Raw genomic sequence first — 20490 nt, 5'->3', positions numbered from 1 at the left:
TTATCTTCTAAAATATTAACTTTTAATAAATTAGAGCTCGTCTGAAAATGTAAACATTAACTTCATATTAATAAACAAGTAACTAATAGCATTTTAACAAACTGCCATAATATTATTTTATCATTTATGCTAAACACTGAAAATTTAATATGGGTGAAGGGAATAATATATTATACTATCATCAGCCTGTCTTGAAAATAAGCACAAAAATGTTAGGAATCATATTTATTGTTCACTTCACTTCCAAGCAAATAGACATACTACATAAAAAATGTTTTATGAGAGCATAATATATCTGTTGATTAATTCATTAAAATATTTAAAAATCTTATGTAAAAGAGTAAACTTAAAGTATAAAATGTTAAGATTTTTTTTCTTTTTTCTTTTTCTTAAGTAGCAACCTCAGTAGATAATATTTCTGAATAGGTGAAGTGGGGTAATTTTACAGTATAGACACAATTCTAATGAACATTATGTTTTATATTAATATATATTCATCAATATTACTCAGATATGAGCAAAAGCATAACTTTAAAGGTTCAGCAGTGTCAGGAAAAGTAGATGCATTTACTTAATATAGTCATGTTCATGCGTTTAAATTCAAAAGTTCTATTTGGGTAGAATAAAGCAGTTAAGAATAAAAGAAAGGATAAGAAATTCACAGGCTCCTGCTTAACTCACTGTTCTCCAAAAACAATGTAAGATTGCTTGCAACATTAGGTCATGCTTTATTTAAATAGTCCACTCCTCAAGGGATTCCTAGTTCTTCCTCAGTTGAAACCTCAGATACTTGGAGAAAAACTAGAATTAATGTTGAGTCACACCAAGGTTTTTGTTAAATCATATTTAAAAAGGGGACAGGAGCTACATTCAAAAGTAACACCTCATAAAAGAAGGACAAATCTTTAAATCCATTTTCTGCTTTTGTTCTTTGTAATAAATTCCTGTCATTTCTCAAGAGAGACTTTAAATTTCCACCATTAAAATGTTCCCTAATATTTTCTTTTCCTTGCATACTATGATAGGACATATGATATTGACTTCATGCTACTATGAACTGAACAGTAAAGATTTTATTTTCTCATCTCCGGTTATAACTTTTATTGCAGAGAATTCCTGTGAGTAGTTAGCACATTTAAAAATCTATTTTGTAGTACTCTTATAAATATAAGGAGGCTAAGTAGATGTAAAATAAATCTAGAGGCTGTTTCTCCAAATATAGGTTAGAATCTAAATTCACTAACCTACAGAAGTACAGGTATGTGTGCTGGGCTCCTCTATCCTATCAGGGTAAAATCACCTGAAGTATCACTGGCCCACTATGACATCTACCTTGCACGGGATACGAATTCTCAACAAGGTCTTGAAATATTACAAAGAACTACGTGGAAAAAGTAGTAATATCAAGTGGCTCAGAATTCTTAATCACATTAATATTACCATCTATCAATTTATTTAATATCTTTCTGCTTGGCATATATATGAAACAGTGGGCATATATTAATAATCAACACAACTCAGATTCATCAATATTGTCCCTAATTCTAATGCTGTTTCTTTCCCACAGATATAAAAACAATAATTTTAAACTTCTGGGATAATATTAAACGTTTAAAAACTCATTAAAGATTTTGGTTATTAAATATAAGTTAGAGTTCATATTTTAAGTAAACAGGTAAAAATTATATAAGCTTGGGCTTCAAGGGATAAGATTGTCAAAAAATTACAGCAAATTGTCTCTAAATATATTTTCTAAAATAATGAACATGTAATGAAATGAACATGTGATTAGTTTTCCAGCTATCTAGTATTCCTATAGTTACTGTTAAACTAAAAGAAAGTATCCTCTCTTTACAAATTAACTTATAACAATAGATCCCAGAAAGCCTACATTTAAGTTCATCTTTTAAATACTAGTTGCAACTGTTCTCATAAAGAGGAAGTTATAAACATATTAAAGAAATGCCTTTAATTTAAAAGGTTCTATTAATTAATGAAACAGCTTTGATAGTTTTTCTCAATGACTCCAAAAAATAGAACAGAAAAATCCAAAAGAAATATTTCAGTATATAATATAAATACATAATATGTTTGTTTCCCTAATATTTTATAAACAAAATGTTTACTCCCATCTATAACACAGACTTCAAGTTTAGTGATTTCAAGTTAAAAAATCATTTAGTAAAATTTCTGATATACATCATGAAGATGTAACTAAATATCCATGTAGTAACAATACATTAAAATATCTTTTATAAATAATATTTACAAAGGACATACTCCTCTAAAATTTATTTTTTTAAAATTTATCAAGTAGTGATTATGAAGGACAGTCATTTTTATCAAAATTTTACCTTTCAAGTGGAAAGAATATTTGTTTACATGAATTGAATGGCTGCTTATGGATTTCACTTTAAACATTAAAGGTTGAGTTACTTATTGCAGAAAAATTTGAAGTGTTTAATAATTTTAAAATAATGGATTCTTCAGAGTATAGTTTTTAAAAATTCAAGATTTAACAATAGGCATTTAGTTACATATAGATATAACTAGGTTTTGGGTAATAGAACTGAAAAGTAATTACAAATTATAAAATGTATTCTTGTTAACAAGTGACAGTTTTGCTGGACCAGAGAATATTACTATATATAAACTCTATAATAAATAAAGCTTACCTTCAGGCAAATCTACAGTAATAGATTGTCAAGATCTTCTGATATTCAGAGGTACAATGAGCACAACAATGGACAACAAATCTAAATTGTAATTTGGAATTTATCACTAGCTAACTGAGTAACATTACTTAAGTAATCACCTTCCCAAACCTGTTTTCAAGTTTTGTAAAATAAATCTGCATACTGCTCTATAATATAATAGGTATAATATTTAAATATGTAATTATCACCTTTGGTTTTCCCTCTGACAAGTATTCTCCCCTTTCTTCCAATGCCTGACCTATCTGGAACTACTTAGCCCTAATATAAACTTGTGTTGTCTAATTTCAAAAGATCTTTCACAATATATTCTTCTTTCATAGCTTACTTTCCTCATTATTGCTATTCTATATTTTGTCCTTCTCCTGAACCATTCAATCCCATGTATTTCATCTTCCTTTCAACTGGTATTCTTCATTACTTAAAAGAAACCAGAATGACCTTCCTCATCTACCACAATTGACTTCATCACACCTTTTTCAGTTTTCCAAACCACTTTCCTCCCCATCTTTGCATTCTTTTCACTGTAGATAAAACTGTGAACTCCAACTTAGACTCTTCACAGCCTAGGTCTTAACACCCTAAAGTTGTACCTTTCCACCACTAATGTCATCGTGTTTCCTCTATAATCCCATCTCAAATTTCTCTGCCTTTTCAAACTCCTTTTTATTCTTTGACACAAGCCAATCCCTCTTGAGTAGCTGGGGTATGTGAGTCTCTCTGATCTAACTTCTTTTTCTCTCATTTGTATATTCAAAATTTCAAATCAGCAGTTTCCACACTTCATACCACTTTTCTTTTTACCTAACCAGCCTCTTTACCTTTAGGAAATAATGACTTTGCTCTCACCATGTGACTGAAACTAACTTTTAAAATCTCCAATAATCTCCCATTTAAAAAGTTACTTATTCTAATATTTTTTTCCTCTGTGTATTTGATCCTTTTTAGTATATTTCCTCATACTTCCTCTCCTTATTTTCTGACAGAAAAAAATACTGATTTCCTTTTTGTCATTATGATTTATAAAGAGTAGCTAGTAGGAATAAGGTATAGTTTTACTCAGTTTATATTCACAATATCCTTATGAAATAAATTAATATTAACATCCCCATGTTATAAGTAAAGAAACTGAGGTACAGAGAAGCAAAACAACTTGCCCCAAAATACCCAGCTGATAATTTTAAAAAGCCAAGTCTTGAATTCTGGCAGTCCTGCTCCAGATCCTGTGCATTTACCATAATGCCTCTCACTTACTTTTTTTGATACCTGCTTCTTTAGTTCATTTGTTTGCTTCTTTTTTCTCTCCTACTGTGAACATGCAAGTGAAATTAGCTCCTCTATTGCAGTCAAGGGTCTATATTTTGAATTTTAGATTCTCACCTATGCTTCTATCAAAGACTACTTCAAGAAAAAACATATTATTTACAATTCAACTTTCCTGAGACATATATATATCCAATAGGTGCTTAACATTCATTTGTTTGCTTTCAGGTTTCACCATTCTGCTAGGTTCAAAACTACATATAGCCATTTTTTATTCTTTCTGCACCATTTTGAAACGAGAAGAAATCAGTCTTGAAGCCTTACAAAATGGACTTTGAAATATCTTTTAACTTCATGTATTTGTCTCAACTTTCACAACCAAAGGTGAGATTATGTTCACTTTGTTCTTAAAATATTGCTTAGTCTCTTAACTTCACCTTGATACAAGACATTCTATTTTAAATGAGATTCTCTTCTTAGAGTTTATTCAAGACTTTGAAAAGTCCCAATGAGAGAGAAATCTATTGGATTTTGTTTCACCAGCATTACTCAAACTTGGAGGCCATGAAGCCCAGTGTTAAGATAATAACCAGTTATATGTCCTTGGATAAGTCACTCAATTCCTCTAAGCATCAGTGTCCTTAAGTAAAGCATGGGCTCTGTGCCTCTCTCATAGGATCTGTGTGAGGATGGATGACATGTGATAATACGTGTAAAGTGTGCAACACAATGGTGGGCTCAGAAACAGAATAAGCACCATACATATAGCACTATTTCCATTATTACCGACCCTTATTCTTGACCACAAAACTTTCCTTCCTTCCTTCTTCCTTCCTTCCTTCCTTCCTTCCTTCCTTCCTTCCTTCCTTCCTTCCTTCCTTCCTTCCTTCCTTCCTTCCTTCCTCCCTCCCTCCCTTCCTTCTTTCCTTTCTTTCTTTTTCCTGACATCACCTGGATTTGTGAATGTTAAATAAAAAAGTTTTAGAAAATATTTTCCTACAGACCTTCAAAACTAAAGATCTACATTGTAGAACACTCAGCTAATTGTCATACTTCTCTTTTTCTCCCGCAAACTGTATCTACAAGCACCCCAATATTCTGTCTGGATTTTTAGCACAGAAGATAAAAAAATGCTGAGGTACCTCCTCTTTTTCATAACCTTCCAGAGAAATTAAAAGGGCTTGTTAGGAAATATTAGCAAGAGTCCATAGCCTATAGAATGCGCCTTAGCCCGACATGCAAGGCTCTCCATTATCCCATCTTACCTATCTAACGTTATTTTCTCTAAACTCCAACACTGATGTTCCACCTCTGTCAAGATCGTTTCCATACTATTCAACAATTATGGTACCTTTCTTCTTAAACCCATACTGTTTCACATGCCTAAAATAATTTTTTTCTTTTTTCTATAATTAGGCAATTCCTATACAATCTTCAAGGTTCAATTCAAGTCTTCACCTGTTTTACAATATCAAACGTCACCAGCCCATATTTCTTTCACACTCTTCTAAAATTTTATGGCACATTGTTTATATTGTAGTTTTGGTATATAAATAAAGTTTTATATGTTTATAAATTACTTTAAGCATTTTTTATTTCTCAAAAACAAGTTATGTGCAATTTTTATCAATTTTTCATGATGGAAGTAAAATTATTTAGGCTAAATGAGACTACTGACATCTTAATTTGATTTTTTTTAAATAAGAGAATTGTTTATATGCCTATAACCACTTCTTACTTAATGTAGCTTTCCTTAAAAATATATTTGAGCCAAAAGGAAAAGAAATTGCTGAAAATCTATAATAGATAAAGGAAGTTAACAAATGCTAACTATAATACTGATTTGTGGTTTCTAACATTTTGGGGGAGGGTTCATTATATTGACTCATTATGTATAAAAAATATATTTAGAGGGGGATTTGAGGCACTTACAAGAAGAAGAAAAGTTCAATAATCCTATGGGGGAAAATAAAAAGTATAAAGCTCAAAACATAAAAAGGTAGAAATTGGGAATATATATACAAAATAATCTGGGCTAGGAAGTGCTCTGAAATGAGTTCAGAGCTTCTAGGCAAGCAAAGTCTAGATTATTTGAAAATTTTAAATGTCTCAGTTAATTGTGTGTCCTAAAAATAAGAAATAATATGTTTAATGCTAATTAATGTTTAATTTTGGCTTATTAACTCTTGTTGCATATCTGTTTCTTAGTATGCTGTCTTGTAAAATAAGCACAATGGCATTATGTACCTCATGATAGTTTCCTGGTATTAAGATTAAAAACAGAGGATATAATATTTTGATTATTCAATAAATATTATAATTATCTCTGTATTAGCAAACAAATATGTTTTAAATAGAAAACAAAAACATTTGAGAATTAAGAATTGAATATTTTACAATATCTAGTATCTGAAGTTGGATGTAAGGCTGTCATGCTAGATTTCATCATTCTACTCTACGAAAGAGTGATAAAACCATTATGCACTACTTCCCTAAAACAACTATTCTGGTTTGAGAATTGATTCAGTCAATAAGAGTAGGTTTTATTTAGGCAGAATATGATGATAGATGAAATTTTTTTGGTTACCAACTGTATCTAGATTGCATAATTCAAAACATACCATTTTATTAAAAGTCCATAATATATGGTATAACATTTAAGGCAAGTTTTAATTGTTTAAAATTAACTCTGACTTCCTATTACATATAAATTATTTTATATATAGGTTACATATAAATTATTTTTAGCAAGCAAAAACAATGGACACATAATAACAAACATTTTTTAAAATATATAATTTCATATTCAATATTAAATACATATCTATCCAAAAGTTACATTTCCTAGCTCCAGCATTTTAAAAACTTTAATTTTACTCTTTGCACAATATTAACTAGAAGAAAATTTTAAAACAATCCTTCAAAACATTATTTTTTATTAATTTGAGGACTGAAGACCAAAGTAAATGTAAATCTTATATCAATCACTAAAGAAAAAACTGCCATTTTAAAGAAAATTATATTATGATTCTATGTATTAAAGTCATATATATATGTATATATATATGTACTATATGAAATATGTTTTTATTTATTCTAGGGGAAAATAATTTATATTAGACAAATTAATCTATACTGGATAATCAGCATAATGTCTTCAGAAATAAAATCATGGTCATTTAAATTTATATACTTGGAATTCTATTTAGAGAATGATCCAAAAGAAAGTCTGATATTGGTAAAATAGGATACCTAGAAAGTTAAGAGAATCCTAAACTTAGAGCATAAAAAACTGTTCATCTATGATATCTAAAAATATGTAAGATCTATCTTCCAAATTTTTCAAGTATATTATTTTATTTTTACACTTACAAAAAAAGTGTTTAAGTGTGAAATATATTGCCCTACTAGATTTAGTGTACTCTACTGAGAAATCTTTTAAAATGATACTGTATTTAATACATTATTAATTACATAAAATATTAAATAACTGACAACAATATTAATTCCATGAGTATCTACAAGGCTTACAGTGAATGCAAATACACAAAAGTAAACCAATCTCTATTTTTAATACTTATCTTGAATTTAAATAATATTATGAAAAAAAGGCAAATAAAAATAAACCAAACATTTTTAAAGTTTGGTTTTCATAAATCTATATAGGCACTAGATATATGGTAGCCAATAAAAGTCATATGGCCATAGAGAAAATTGGAATTTTAATAATGATTCTGAGATAATTATTTGATTGTACTAGCGACTTATTAATATTAAAATAATAAAAATCCATTCATATCATTGTCTTGAATATACTGCCAGTGATGTCGTTCTACTCCAACTGCATTGTATGTTTTACTTTTTAAAAAATCAAGATGTTCATCACACCCATAAATGTTTGAACTTCTCACATAAGTTACAAAAGAAAAGAAAGACTAGGCTGGATTAAGGTAGAAAGTTAACAAACCCTTCACTTTAGTGCTTCTGTAAATTCTTAGTCCCAGGTGAATTTAATCCAGGGGTCTTTAACTCACATCATAGTTTAGAACCTAGAGTAATGTATCACTTTCAAAGCATTACAGATATTCTTTGTATTTATCTAGCATAGATAAAATAAAAATTCTAAAACTATAAATGGCTGTAAGAATAAAATAATCATCTGATATTTGAAGCTTTAAAATATTTAAATTCTGCCATATACAGATTAAAAGTTACTTCCTTGAAAAAGTATGAAGGGTATACAAACAAAATCTAACCATTATGACATTAACAGAGAGTAAAACAAATTAATCATTTTATATGGAATAACAACTACCTATTCGTAATTTAAACATGGAAATATTTTGTAACATAGTAATTAAGAGAAAACAAAATATTTTCCTATAATTTGAAAATATATTGTCTAATTGATATTTTCTACATTTGAATGTGATTAGTCAGCCTTATATTTACCTATATATTGATAAAAATTTAATAGGTTCATAACACTGTTTTTCAATTCAGAAACATGAAATTAATAAGATTTTGAGCTACATTTCAAATTTATTACAGTGAACATAAATATTCTGTAAATTAAATATCCTGTAAAGTAATAAAAAATACATTCCTTTTGAGGGTATATTCTATTAATAGAATGATAAATAATTAAGTAGTTAATATAAAAGGGCAAATGCCAAAGCAATAATTATAAAGTATCCAATAATTTTGAATTTAAAAGAGTTTTCAGGGAAGAATCCACCTTATTTAGTATTAAAAATAAGTTATTTTTCTCCTATATCATGTCAGCCATTACTCACTCTTAAAAACTCACATTGTCTTTTATCAAGTAAAAATTTTGTTACAGAGAATCCCATACATTAAAAACTCACATTGGCCCTTTATGACTCTCTCTATATATATTACACAAGTTATACAGAATGTAATAGCTGAGTTGTAACAAGTAACTGTTTGCTAGGCACAAAGGTATACTTATACATATTTGTTGATAAAAAATGTTGAACATGACAAATTAACAAAACAGGAATATATATGCATAATATAATAAGTATACTGAAGACTAATACCAAAATGGTATTTAAATTTTGATGATATAGTTTCAAATTTTTATACTTTACTTAAAAGTAATATAATTTAAAATAGATTAAATTCCCGTAAATTATCAAATTTGTGTCTATAAATCACAACACAACAGAAATGAGTCACATAATTGCTCCTCAGTGTTGAAATGAATAATTCAATCAATCAATAGATCAATTAACCAATGTAAGAAAGAGAACAATCATTTTTAAATAAATAAATGACAACTGTTATTTTAAGTATGTTTAGAAAAAAAAATATAGAGTAAGACTACAAGGCTTCTTTTATAAGGAATTCACACTATGCTATGAGTAGTTCTCTTTGATTTCCCAACTAAACACTCACTTGTTTGATGCGATCTGGGTTAACGGTGGTCTGGGGTTGTAGGATGCTGACTGGTTCTGTCTTGGCAACATTCTGAGGCATTTCTCGAATTTTTTCTGCAATGAATCCATGAACTGCATTCAGTGCTTCAACTGTTCCCTGGATCAAACACACTCGTTCAGTAGTACCTGTGAATAAAAGATTAATATTCAGAAAACTTTCTTATTTTGTATTTTTTCAAAAAAAGCTATAAAAAGGATGATATAGTAATGCCAATAAAATAAGGCAAAATGTAAAACTCTAAATTAATTAGTAATGTTACAAATGAACCAAACAGAATGTATAAATCCATGTTCTTTTTTTACAATTTTTTACTCATTCTTTCCTTGGATTATCTCAGAAAGGGCCCTTGGATTCCAGCAGAGCCAGATAGCCTCAGTTCTGAGAGTATCATTCATTTGTTGTCCTAACAAATCCGAGCACTTATAACAGGAGTTATCGTTACAAACTGGTGACACACAAAAGAAGATTTACGGACGCAACTTTCAAAAAGCATACCCTTAAGGGCAAAAACAAACATTAATCCAGAAATTATAGGATAGTATGATATGAAAAACAATGGAAATACCTACATGGATGATACAAACAGCTGGTCTAGAGTAAAAAGAGCATTTAAATCAGTGGATAGAGAGAATCTTGGAAAGCTTAAATAGAAGGTACATTTCAGAATTTCTATTCCCCTTATTCACTTACCCTGCTCTCCTTTCAATCACAGGTAGCAACACTACCCCCTGACATTTTACATATTTACCTTTTATTACTTTACCACTAGAAGGCAAGCTCCTGACAACAGTGAATGAGCCTGTTTCGTTTGGGGCTATAGTTTCCACAATACTAGGTGTACAATAAGTACTCATTGGATAAATAAACCACACTGATTTTATTGATTATGTAATTTTAATAATGAAGTAATATCCGTTAAAACACAATTTAATAAGTTTATGAAATTTGAAATTAATGAATAATTGACAAAGATAATTAATAGCATTTATTTTACATCTAGTAATAAAGTTTAGACATATGATGTGAGATATTACTAAAACAAAATTGGTTGGGTCTAATACACAAGTCCTATAATCCATTTTATACTTTACAGATAAACCTTAAGGCAATAAAAAAAATCAATGATTAGTTTTTTAGACTAATCTTAGCTTCACTGCAGCAAACTGGTCTTAAACTGTAATATTTTCAGCATCCCAACACAACACATAAACTTACATGTCAGAAATAAATAATCCTTTATTAAACAGTTATCAAAAAATAAAAGAATGGTATTTTAAAACAAAAATATTTGTTTTTTAACTAATATAAAAACTTCTAATACCTACCTACTACGTTTCCTTTTGGTGCTAATTTCAAAATTCTAAGCCACTCTGTAAAGTATTTTTAAAGTACACTGTGAATGGCAAAGTTGCGAAATCACAAATATTGATGAAATCATGGGGAGTTTATATTGTTTTAAGGACCAATAGCCACATACACCATTTTCTACTAAGTTTTAAAAGAATATTAAAAAAATTATCAGCTTTTCTTTAAAAAAAAAAGACTTTGATCACAAAATTAGGGGCAGAAATAAAAGTATTATGATATGAATACACCTCAATTAAATTTTCATGATTTAAACAATGATGATTCATATCTATGAAAAGTTAAGCTTCCTAAGTTGAACAAAATATTTCAACAGAGAGCAAGCATATCTTTCATTTATAAGGATGGAGAGAATCTTTCCATAATGTGAGTTTGAAGGCTTAATATTTTCTATTTCTCCAAAACAGCTTTTTTCATCCTTTTCTGTCTTGATGTATCTCTGTGGCTCTTGGGTAAAATGATCTAGTTTATAGAAATACTCTAGGGAGTCTTTACAAGGTTGTATTAATTGTTCAATAAATGTCTAGAAAGGATGAGAACTGATCAATGGAGCTCATGCAAAGTGTTTCTTCTAAGTTGGCAAACAAAACAACCCACAGCTCAGATTACATTCCTGCTTTTGGAGACAACTAGAGTGCTGGGTATGCCAAAATAGGAAAGGAAATCAGTGCAACCTCAATAGGGATTTTTTAAAAAAAATAAAAAATGGCACTATATAACTAAAGAGATTATACAATCCACATTGCTTTAAAATTCTAATTTAACAGAATGCACAACATATTAGACAACAGTAACCTCAATACGCTTCTAATTGTATAGCTAACAGGTAGTAAATGGAAATCACTGCGTCATAAAGAAATATGATTGCTTAAAGTTCACATAGCACATATGAGACAATTTGAAGAGTTTATAGTTTCAAAGTTGCAGTACATATTCTTTGAGTATTAAATTATACCACTACTATTAGAACTATGTCAAAAAAGTGGAAAAAGGAGATTGTACATCTCCAATGGGAATTGCTACAATCCTCAGAAGAGATGCTGTCATATTCTTCTCCTGAACTCTAATGGCCTTTTCACTCAGATAACACAAAACTATAATTTTTAGGAAAAAGTCACAAAGAGGGAAGACTGTCAGGTATATGACCAAACTGTGTAACAAAAATGAGCCTATAAATCATAAAAGTTGCTGTTTTTTGTCATTTTAAAGGCTTTTAGGATCCATTAGTGTCTAAACTAAACTGCCAGTTATTTATCATTTTATTTAACAGTAGCATTTGCTTCTCTTTGCAATAGACTAGCTAATAAAAGCTGAAAAATAGTTACATAAAAGTATTGCCCACATTTTTTATAATGTAAAGATATAGGTGTATATGACGCCATTAATTTAAAATTGCAGTTTTAAGGAAGATTAGAAAAACTCTAACAAGTAGGGGCAATGTCGAATTAGGTAATGAAGTTTGAAATGGCTTTAAGTTTTGATTTCACATGAAATATCATCTTTCATTTCAAATGAAAATAGATGTTTCTAAAATTAGGCACAATTATCAAACCGATTCCATAGCAAATTTTAGATAGAAATTTAATAAAATATATTCACTTTGTGCTACCGTAGCCTAGGACAAGTTACCTAAACTGTTCCTGGTCCTACTCATCTGTGCAGTGGAACCCATTTGTTCTTATCTACCCAGCCCTCTGTTTCTTTAGGTATTAGAGCTCTTTCTTATGTCATAATTTTTCTTTTCTATTACATCATTCTCATCAGCAGGAAAATGTTATAATTTCTTCAATTTTTAAAGACTCCTTCTCCTTAAGACAGAATTAGAACATTACCCTTTGACCAACCAAATAAAATAACTGATTTAGAAAAAGATCATAAAAATGATAACATGAAAGGTGAATGGGAAATTCTCAATGGAAAAATTAGGCAGTCACCATCTGACTTCACTGATCAATATTAGCATAACTAGAGTGTAAAAACCAAACATAGGCCTCTTGATGTGATATAATATAAAGCCCAGGGCACCTACTAAAAACTATTTCCCCAAGTAGCTGAACTTAAATCTAACCGAATATTTACACTATATTTCAGTTTACAAATAATACTGAAAACAGTAAATTTAATGTCACCATGAGGAAGCAAACATAATTGTGGCAACCTGATTAGAACTACGTATTAGATAGTATCAAAGAAATACTGTAAATTTTAATAAGCACCATCTTTCTTTTAATTTTCTTTTTAAAATATATTCTTATTGATTTCAGAGAGGAAAGGAGAGGAAGAGAGATAGAAACATCATTGATGAGAGAGAATCATTGATCAGCTGCCACCTGCACGCCCCCCACTGGGGATTGAGCCCACAACCAGAGCAGGTGCCCTTAACCAAAATCGAACCTGGGACCCTTCAGTCCGCAGGCAGATGCTATATCCACTGAGCCAAACAGAGCTAGGGCTCTTTTTGTTTTCTAAAGATGCAAACTGAAGTATGTACAGGTTAAATGACGGGATTTGCTTCAAATATTTCTCTAACAACAACAAAAATCAGAAAATGAAGTAGATAAGCCCAAATCTTGATACTGTTGCTATATAAGAAGTATATAAAGGGTTCATTGTATTATTTATTCTCTTATGTATTTTTACAATCCTATATAATAAAAAGGTAATATGCAAATTGACCATCACTCCAACACATAAGATGGCCTCCCCCATGTGGACACAAGATGGCCACCACAAGATGGCCAGCAGGGGAGGGCAGGTGGGGGGGACTAGGCCTGCAGGGGAGGGCAGTTGGAGGGGACCCAGGCCTACAGGGGAGGGCAGTTGGGGGGGACCAGGCCTGTAGGGGAGGGCAGTTGTGGGGGACCCAGGCCTACAGTGGAGGGAAGTTAGAGGTGAACAGGAGGGCAGTTGGGGGTGATCAGGCCTACATGGGAGGACAGATAGGGGTGACCAGGCCTGAAGGGGAGGGCAGTTAGGTGTGACCAGGCCAGCAGGGGAGGGCAGTTGGGGGTGACCAGGCTTGCAGGGGAGGGCAGTTGGGGAGGGGACCAGGCCTGCAGGGGAGGGAAGTTAGGGGGGACCAGGAGGGCAGTTGGGGGCAACCAGGCCTGCACGGGAGGGCAGTTAGGGATGACCAGGCCGGCAGGGGAGCAGTTAGGGGCAATCAGGCCAGCAGGGGAGCAGTTAGGCATTGATCAGGCTGGCAGGGGAGTGGTTACGGGGTGATCAGGTTGGCAGGCAGAAGCAGTTAGGGGCAATCAGGCAGGCAGGCAGGCGAGTGGTTGGGAGCCAGCAGTCCTGGATTGTGAGAGGGATGTCCGACTGCCTGTTTAGGCCTGATCCTGCTGGTGGGATCGGGCCTAAATGGGCAGTCGGACATCCCTCGAGGGGTCTCAGATTGGAGAGGGTGCAGGCTGGGCTGAGGGACACACCCTATCCCCAAATTTCATGCACCGGGCCTCTAGTTTTCATAATAAAAGAAAAACATTTTAAAGCCCTCCTTGACTTCATACTCCTCCCACCAACTACAGACCAATTTCCTTATCTCTCATAATATCATGTTTTTTTCCTACTACCTCACAACCCATTCCTTTTTTCTTGAATCTACTCCAATATGGCTTTTGCCCTACCACATCACTGAAACCATTCATCACAGTTCTACTGGGTAAATCTAATTTTCATGTTTTTATGTTGTCTGACTCTTCAGCAACATTTGATACAGATGACCATTCTGTTTTAAAAACATTTCACTTGATTTTCAAGATACTACACTCTCCTGGTCTTCATTTTACTCAATTCGTGCACTTGGCCTCTAGTAGATAATAATACATGAATAAACTTTGTTTCACATACTCACAACTGTAAAACTACTTTTGCCCCACCCTGTATGTAAAAATGAGATATAACTTGGTTAATGATTTCAAAGACTATAATAAGTTATAAATTATCATGTCCATAAAAAGAGTACTTAATGGAAAAAAAAATAACAGGAGAAATAATGAATAATTCAAGAGTTTTATTTTCTTCTCAGGGTAGAAAAATAACTAGATCAACTCTAAAAATGTAATCTACCTAAAAAAATAAAGCTAGGGAAAAAGTAATGTTTTTGCTGTAATCTCAACTATATTCTAAAACTTTTTAGATACTGAGACCTATTTCAATGAATCTAGTATAGAATAATGGGCATACACTAATGAATTGATCCATTTTATCCCAATTATCAGCTATCATGAAAATTAGTGAACTTTTTTAGATGTAAAAGAATACATAAATATATATTACTGAGAATACAACTTAGTGTCTTATGCTAGACACTGAGTTAAGAATGAAAATATATAAATCTTTAGGTAATATTAGTGTCAACCAAGTAAGAACTTTGGTTAGATGAGTGACAATGAAACATTTCAAAATGAAAAATTAATACAAAAATATAGAATATTAATAATTCTATGACAACCTACAGACAATATCTTTGGCATCAAAAAGAACTGAGAGTGCCATTTAATAATGCAATAGGAAAAATATGAGATTCAAAACAAAACATGACGTATGGTACAATTTTATAGTAGGATAACAGCTACTTGTGTGTATATATTATGTGCCATTAAGTCAGCTCAGACTCCTGGTGACTCTATGAATGAGAGATACCCACAATTTCCTGTCCTCAACAGCCCTGTAAACTCATACCTATGGCTTATTTTAGCACTGAGAAATTGCTAATTCAGGATAGTTAATATTCTGAATGAATAGAGTTTCTTTCTTTCAACATAAGTTAGTTTCTATCATTTTAAGAAATATCTCCCATTTTGTTACATATTTTCAAACACATTTAACATTTTCAAAATACTTGGGCTCAACTATATATTTCTGAGCAGTAATAAGTGGTAACCTCAAAATTTTTTGGGGTATATATGTCTATTTATCCTAATACCAATGATACTCTGTGATTAATATGTGCTCTATCAATTTCCATATTCTTTCCCTTACTGCTACTTATCCCTGTTGTTTGTTGGTATATCTGATTCTAGCAGCTCCTCTCTTTACTTTTACTTTGCTGCTTCTTATTCTCAATTGATAATCTGCTTGATAATCAGCTAAGCAAGGCTGTTAAAAGCATAAACACTACCAGTATAAATAGGTTCCTAGTGACAACTATAGCAAAAGCTCGACCTTTTCAAAATCTATTTTGGCTTCTTTTCTTCTGAATTTGAGGTCAGTGTCAATAGGTAAAATATTCCTTTAATGGTCTCTTAAAGTTTAAACTGTATGTAGGCATTTTTATTTAAAAAAATAAGATAGAGAGTATAATTTTTAAATGAATAAAGCAACTTGCATTAGTATTTCACTCTTCTCAATCTATAATCATGGTAACTTAATTACTTGCATGTCTTTGTGGCTTAACAAAAGCAAAAGCATCAGTTAATTGACTTTCCTTTAGATTAATGATTAAAAGTACAGAGTATCACCCTGGCCAGTTGTGGCTCAGTTGGTTAGGCGTCATCCCATGTACCAAAAGGCTGCTAGTTTGATTCCCTGACAGGGCACATGCCCTGGTTGTGGGCTTCATCCCAGGTAAGGTTCCTACAGGAGGCAGCAGATCAATGTTTCTCTCTCACATCGATGTTTCTCTCTCTCTCCCACTCCATTCCTCTCTCTAAAAATCAATAAAAATATTAAAAAAAGAAAAAAAAGTACGGAGTATCATCATTATTAATAACATGTATTACAAATTTATGGTTACACAGAACAAAGTATGTTATTTTAAAAGATGAGCTTCACAATAACAATGATAAATTTAACACTAAAAATTTTGAAAGATTCTAATACCAAAAAACGTATCTTTATTTTAATATATTACCTTTCAACAGATGTTATCATTTCTTTAAAATGTATCACCTGTAATAATCTATACATGAGAAACATTCATTCTTATTAATGCTTTTATAAATAAGATGATTTACATGCATTTCTTAGGTTATATTTATTGCTGTCATTTCATCAGAAAAAATCTCAATTAAAGGTAAATACATCAGCAAAAGCCCCGCTTACAGATATTTAATCATTTGCTAGGTATAGGAATACAGTATTACATTCTTTCAGGGGAAAATATATATGTTACCAATTTCAAAAATAAAGCCAATTCAAAGGTATCTTCTGAAGTTCACAACCATACATCTTTTCCTTTGACTTGGTTTCTTACCATGTCTTTATACTAATAGGGAAAATCTTGAAAGTTTAAGCAATTTTATAACATCTCATAACATTATTCTAAGATGAGTGCTTTAAACAGTGATTATACTTCCTTAAATATACATTTTATGATTTGTGAAAATATGTTATGTACACATACTTAATATATCAATGTAATTAGTATAATATATAAGCAATAATATGTAATTTAATGGCTATAATAACCATGGCAGATAAATATTATCTCCAATTTATAGGTAAGGAAGTAAAAGCAGTCGGTCAGGACACATAACTAAAAAATGAAGAAAGAAAGTTTTGTCAAATACCAGGTTCTTTCCACTACAGCACATACCTTCTGAAAATGTAATGTTAGGTCAGCTACCAAATTATATCCATTTCAGAAAGGCACATATGTTTCAGCTTAATGATAACAAAATAATTTTCACCAAGTTTGATAATTTTTTAAAAAATGCACTGAGTTGTATAATAAACCTCACTTAACAGATTTATTCCAAAGTTAACATAAAATAAATTGAACCTTCTTTGCAGAGAACAGACCACCAAAGGAGATAGTTAATAACTGTGTGCATTAGTTAATTTTAGGCTACTAGCAAATTTTTAGAATAAGTTTTCAGATCAACTAAAGCACTTAGGAAATGGCCGCAAAAAGTATGTTCAGTTTGTAACTGCAGCTTTTATAAAATTGCACAGTTATTCACATTTGATAATGCCTCTTCCTACCCTACCTACCATTATTGCTAAGGGAAAAATATGCTATTTCAATTAGAGATTTTTAAAAAAAGGAAATCATAGGAATTGACAGCTCATAATATAAAATAATAAATGCTTTTGTTCTCTAGGTGATTATATCTCAACACAATCATGTGTCTACTTCTAAACTGTAGAAATTTGCAAAGGGCCATTATAATATGCTTTAGTCCTGAGCCAATATAGTGAAGACAATTCTCTATTTGTAAAGCATGCTTTAACATTAAATTACACATAATCAAGCCAAAATACACTTTTCAGATAAATTTAAAAGTACTCATATTTTTGGGAGTGGGTTTGAAAGGTGAAGGGGAATATAGTCAATAATACTGTGATGAGTGTGCACAGATGATTACTATGCTTAGTGTGGTCATCACATTTTAACATACATAACTATTGAATTCTATAATATACAACTGAAATTAATATAACATTGTATATAAACTGTACTTAAATAAAAATAAATAATTTTTAAGTACTCATATTTTCCAAAGAACTAAAAGTGAGAAAATGAATGGCAATCAAGAGTAGATGTCCAACTTCTCACTAACTCTGTGAGAAGGGGACTCACTCTCTGTCCCCTGAATGCAAATGACATACTTATTTCCTTTAAAATAGCCAGGAGCCTAGGAGACTCTACCGTCTGAAGAAGCCTGAGGTATGAAAGCAGACATATCTGAAAAGTCTAAGTAACAAGTATGCTCTCATGTATATTGTAATTCATTTCCAGTTTTTAAATTATGAGGTAATGCAAAAGGTCCTGCCAACAGTTATGATGATGACAAGTTGTTCATTCATCCTTAGCACAGGTTGATGCTAAATTCAGGAATTCCTACAATCCTAGTTTGGTCAATGTAAAATTACCATGACTAAATTTTATTAAAAATGTAATTACATTTTCCTATGTATATTTAAAAGAGACTTCCTGACTTTGCGTCTATTCCCAATCACTGCCAACATTTTTGACACAGATTTGTACTCTGAATATCTGCATTAAGAAAAATGGCACTTGGAATTTTTAAAAAATATATTTAAAGGAGAGAGAAACATCAATGATGAAAGAGTGTCAATGATTGGCTGCCTTCTGCATGCCTCTTACTGGGGATTCAGCTCTCAACCTGAGCATGTGTCTGACCGGGAATCAAACCATGACCTTATGGTTCATTGGTCAGTGCTCAACTACTGAGCCACACTGGCCAGGTAGCACTGGGAATTTTTGTAGCTATCTCTTATGTAATAGGAATTCACTTGCAGAATTTTAGGAACCATGCTTGGAAGTTGAAAAAACAATGTGCAACAAACATGATATCAAGTTAAGCTCAGAAACTCAGAAGTGTGACAAGTGGTGGTATGCATAGCTAATCAAAGTCATTCATAAGGAAATAACATATTACTAGACAGGCAGCTTGGTAACAAATCTGGGGAGTGCTGCTGTTATAAGCTAAGAGCAAGAAGATGAACATCTCTGCTGATAGCCCCATTCCTAACATATAACACAAGTTATCACCTTTGAGTTCTAATATACATTAATGGACTAGCCAAGTTTAATCAGTGACATTATTCCATAATTTCATTAAAAATATGGTTATTAAAAATAATCATATTATGCTGTGTCCATACATCCAATATGAAGGCAAGGCCCACATCTGCATGGATTTTAAGAAGGAGTAAATTATTCAAGTCAGTGAATGATAACAAATGTCATACTGTTGATCACACACACAATATTAAATAAATGCTGAGGAAGCATGAACAGTTTGACCCATTTACTTGCTGGGGGAAGGAATATGGGAAAATAAGTTTGTAAAGATTTGAAAAAGGATAAATTTTCAAAAGAATAAACTTAAAAAGTTTTATTAAAATATGTGTGCTGAGATTACATAAAATGCCAAAATGTTTTAAAATTGTGGTAAATTATACAATTTGACATTCAAACCATTTTTTAAAAGTTTATTTTTATTTTTTTTAAATACCAGTTTTTAGTAGCATGGCTTGCTTTTTTTTTTTTTAATATATTTTATTGATTTTTTACAGAGAGGAAGGGAGAGGGATAGAGAGCTAGAAACATCAATGAGAGAGAAACATAGATCAGCTGCCTCCTGCACACCCCCAACTGGGGATGTGCCCGCAACCAAGGTACATGCCCTTGACCGGAATCAAACCCAGGACCCTCCAGTCCGCAGGCCGACGCTCTATCCACTGAGCCAAACCGGTTTTGGCGAAAAAAGTTTATTTTTTAAGTATTACAGATGTCCCCCTTTTTCCTCCATTGACCCCTTTTAGCTTACACCCACCCAATCCAGGCCTTCACCACCCTATTGTCTGTGTCCATGGGTTATGCATATATGCACATAAGTTCTTTGGTTGATCTCTTCCCAACCACCCACCCTCCACTGCCTCTCCTCTAAGATTTCCAGTTTGTTTCACATTTCTATGCCTCTGGATCTATTTTGTTCTTTAGATTCCACATATAAGTGAGATCAAGTGATAATTATTTTTTTCTCATTTATTTCACTTAGCATAATACTCTCCAGGTCCCTCTATGCTGTCTCAAAAGGTAATAGATCATTTTTCTTTACTGTATTCCATGGTGTAAATGCACCACAACTTTGGGGCTCTATATGACATGGGGTCATGTCATCTGCAAAATATAACATATGCAAAATATTTTTACTTCTTTCTTTTCAATTTGGATATCTTTTAAGAATATACCATGTTCAATTATTCT

General features: G+C 31.6%; 1 protein-coding gene across 5 annotated transcripts in view; it reads right to left on the bottom strand.

The window, feature by feature from the left end:
- NOVA1 (NOVA alternative splicing regulator 1) overlaps window positions 1-20490 on the bottom strand; it is a 149524-nt gene that overhangs the window by 26369 nt on the left and 102665 nt on the right. For all 5 annotated transcript variants that reach the window (XM_079768553.1, XM_079768554.1, XM_079768557.1 and 2 more), the window contains one exon: window positions 9399-9565. In XM_079768553.1, the coding sequence (XP_079624679.1) occupies window positions 9399-9565 (167 nt within the window). The remainder of the gene's footprint in view (window positions 1-9398; window positions 9566-20490) is intronic.

Source organism: Cnephaeus nilssonii, assembly GCF_951640355.1.
Source record: "Cnephaeus nilssonii genome assembly, chromosome: 4".
NCBI lineage: Eukaryota > Metazoa > Chordata > Mammalia > Chiroptera > Vespertilionidae > Cnephaeus > Cnephaeus nilssonii.
This window is presented reverse-complemented; position numbering and strand designations above follow the sequence as displayed.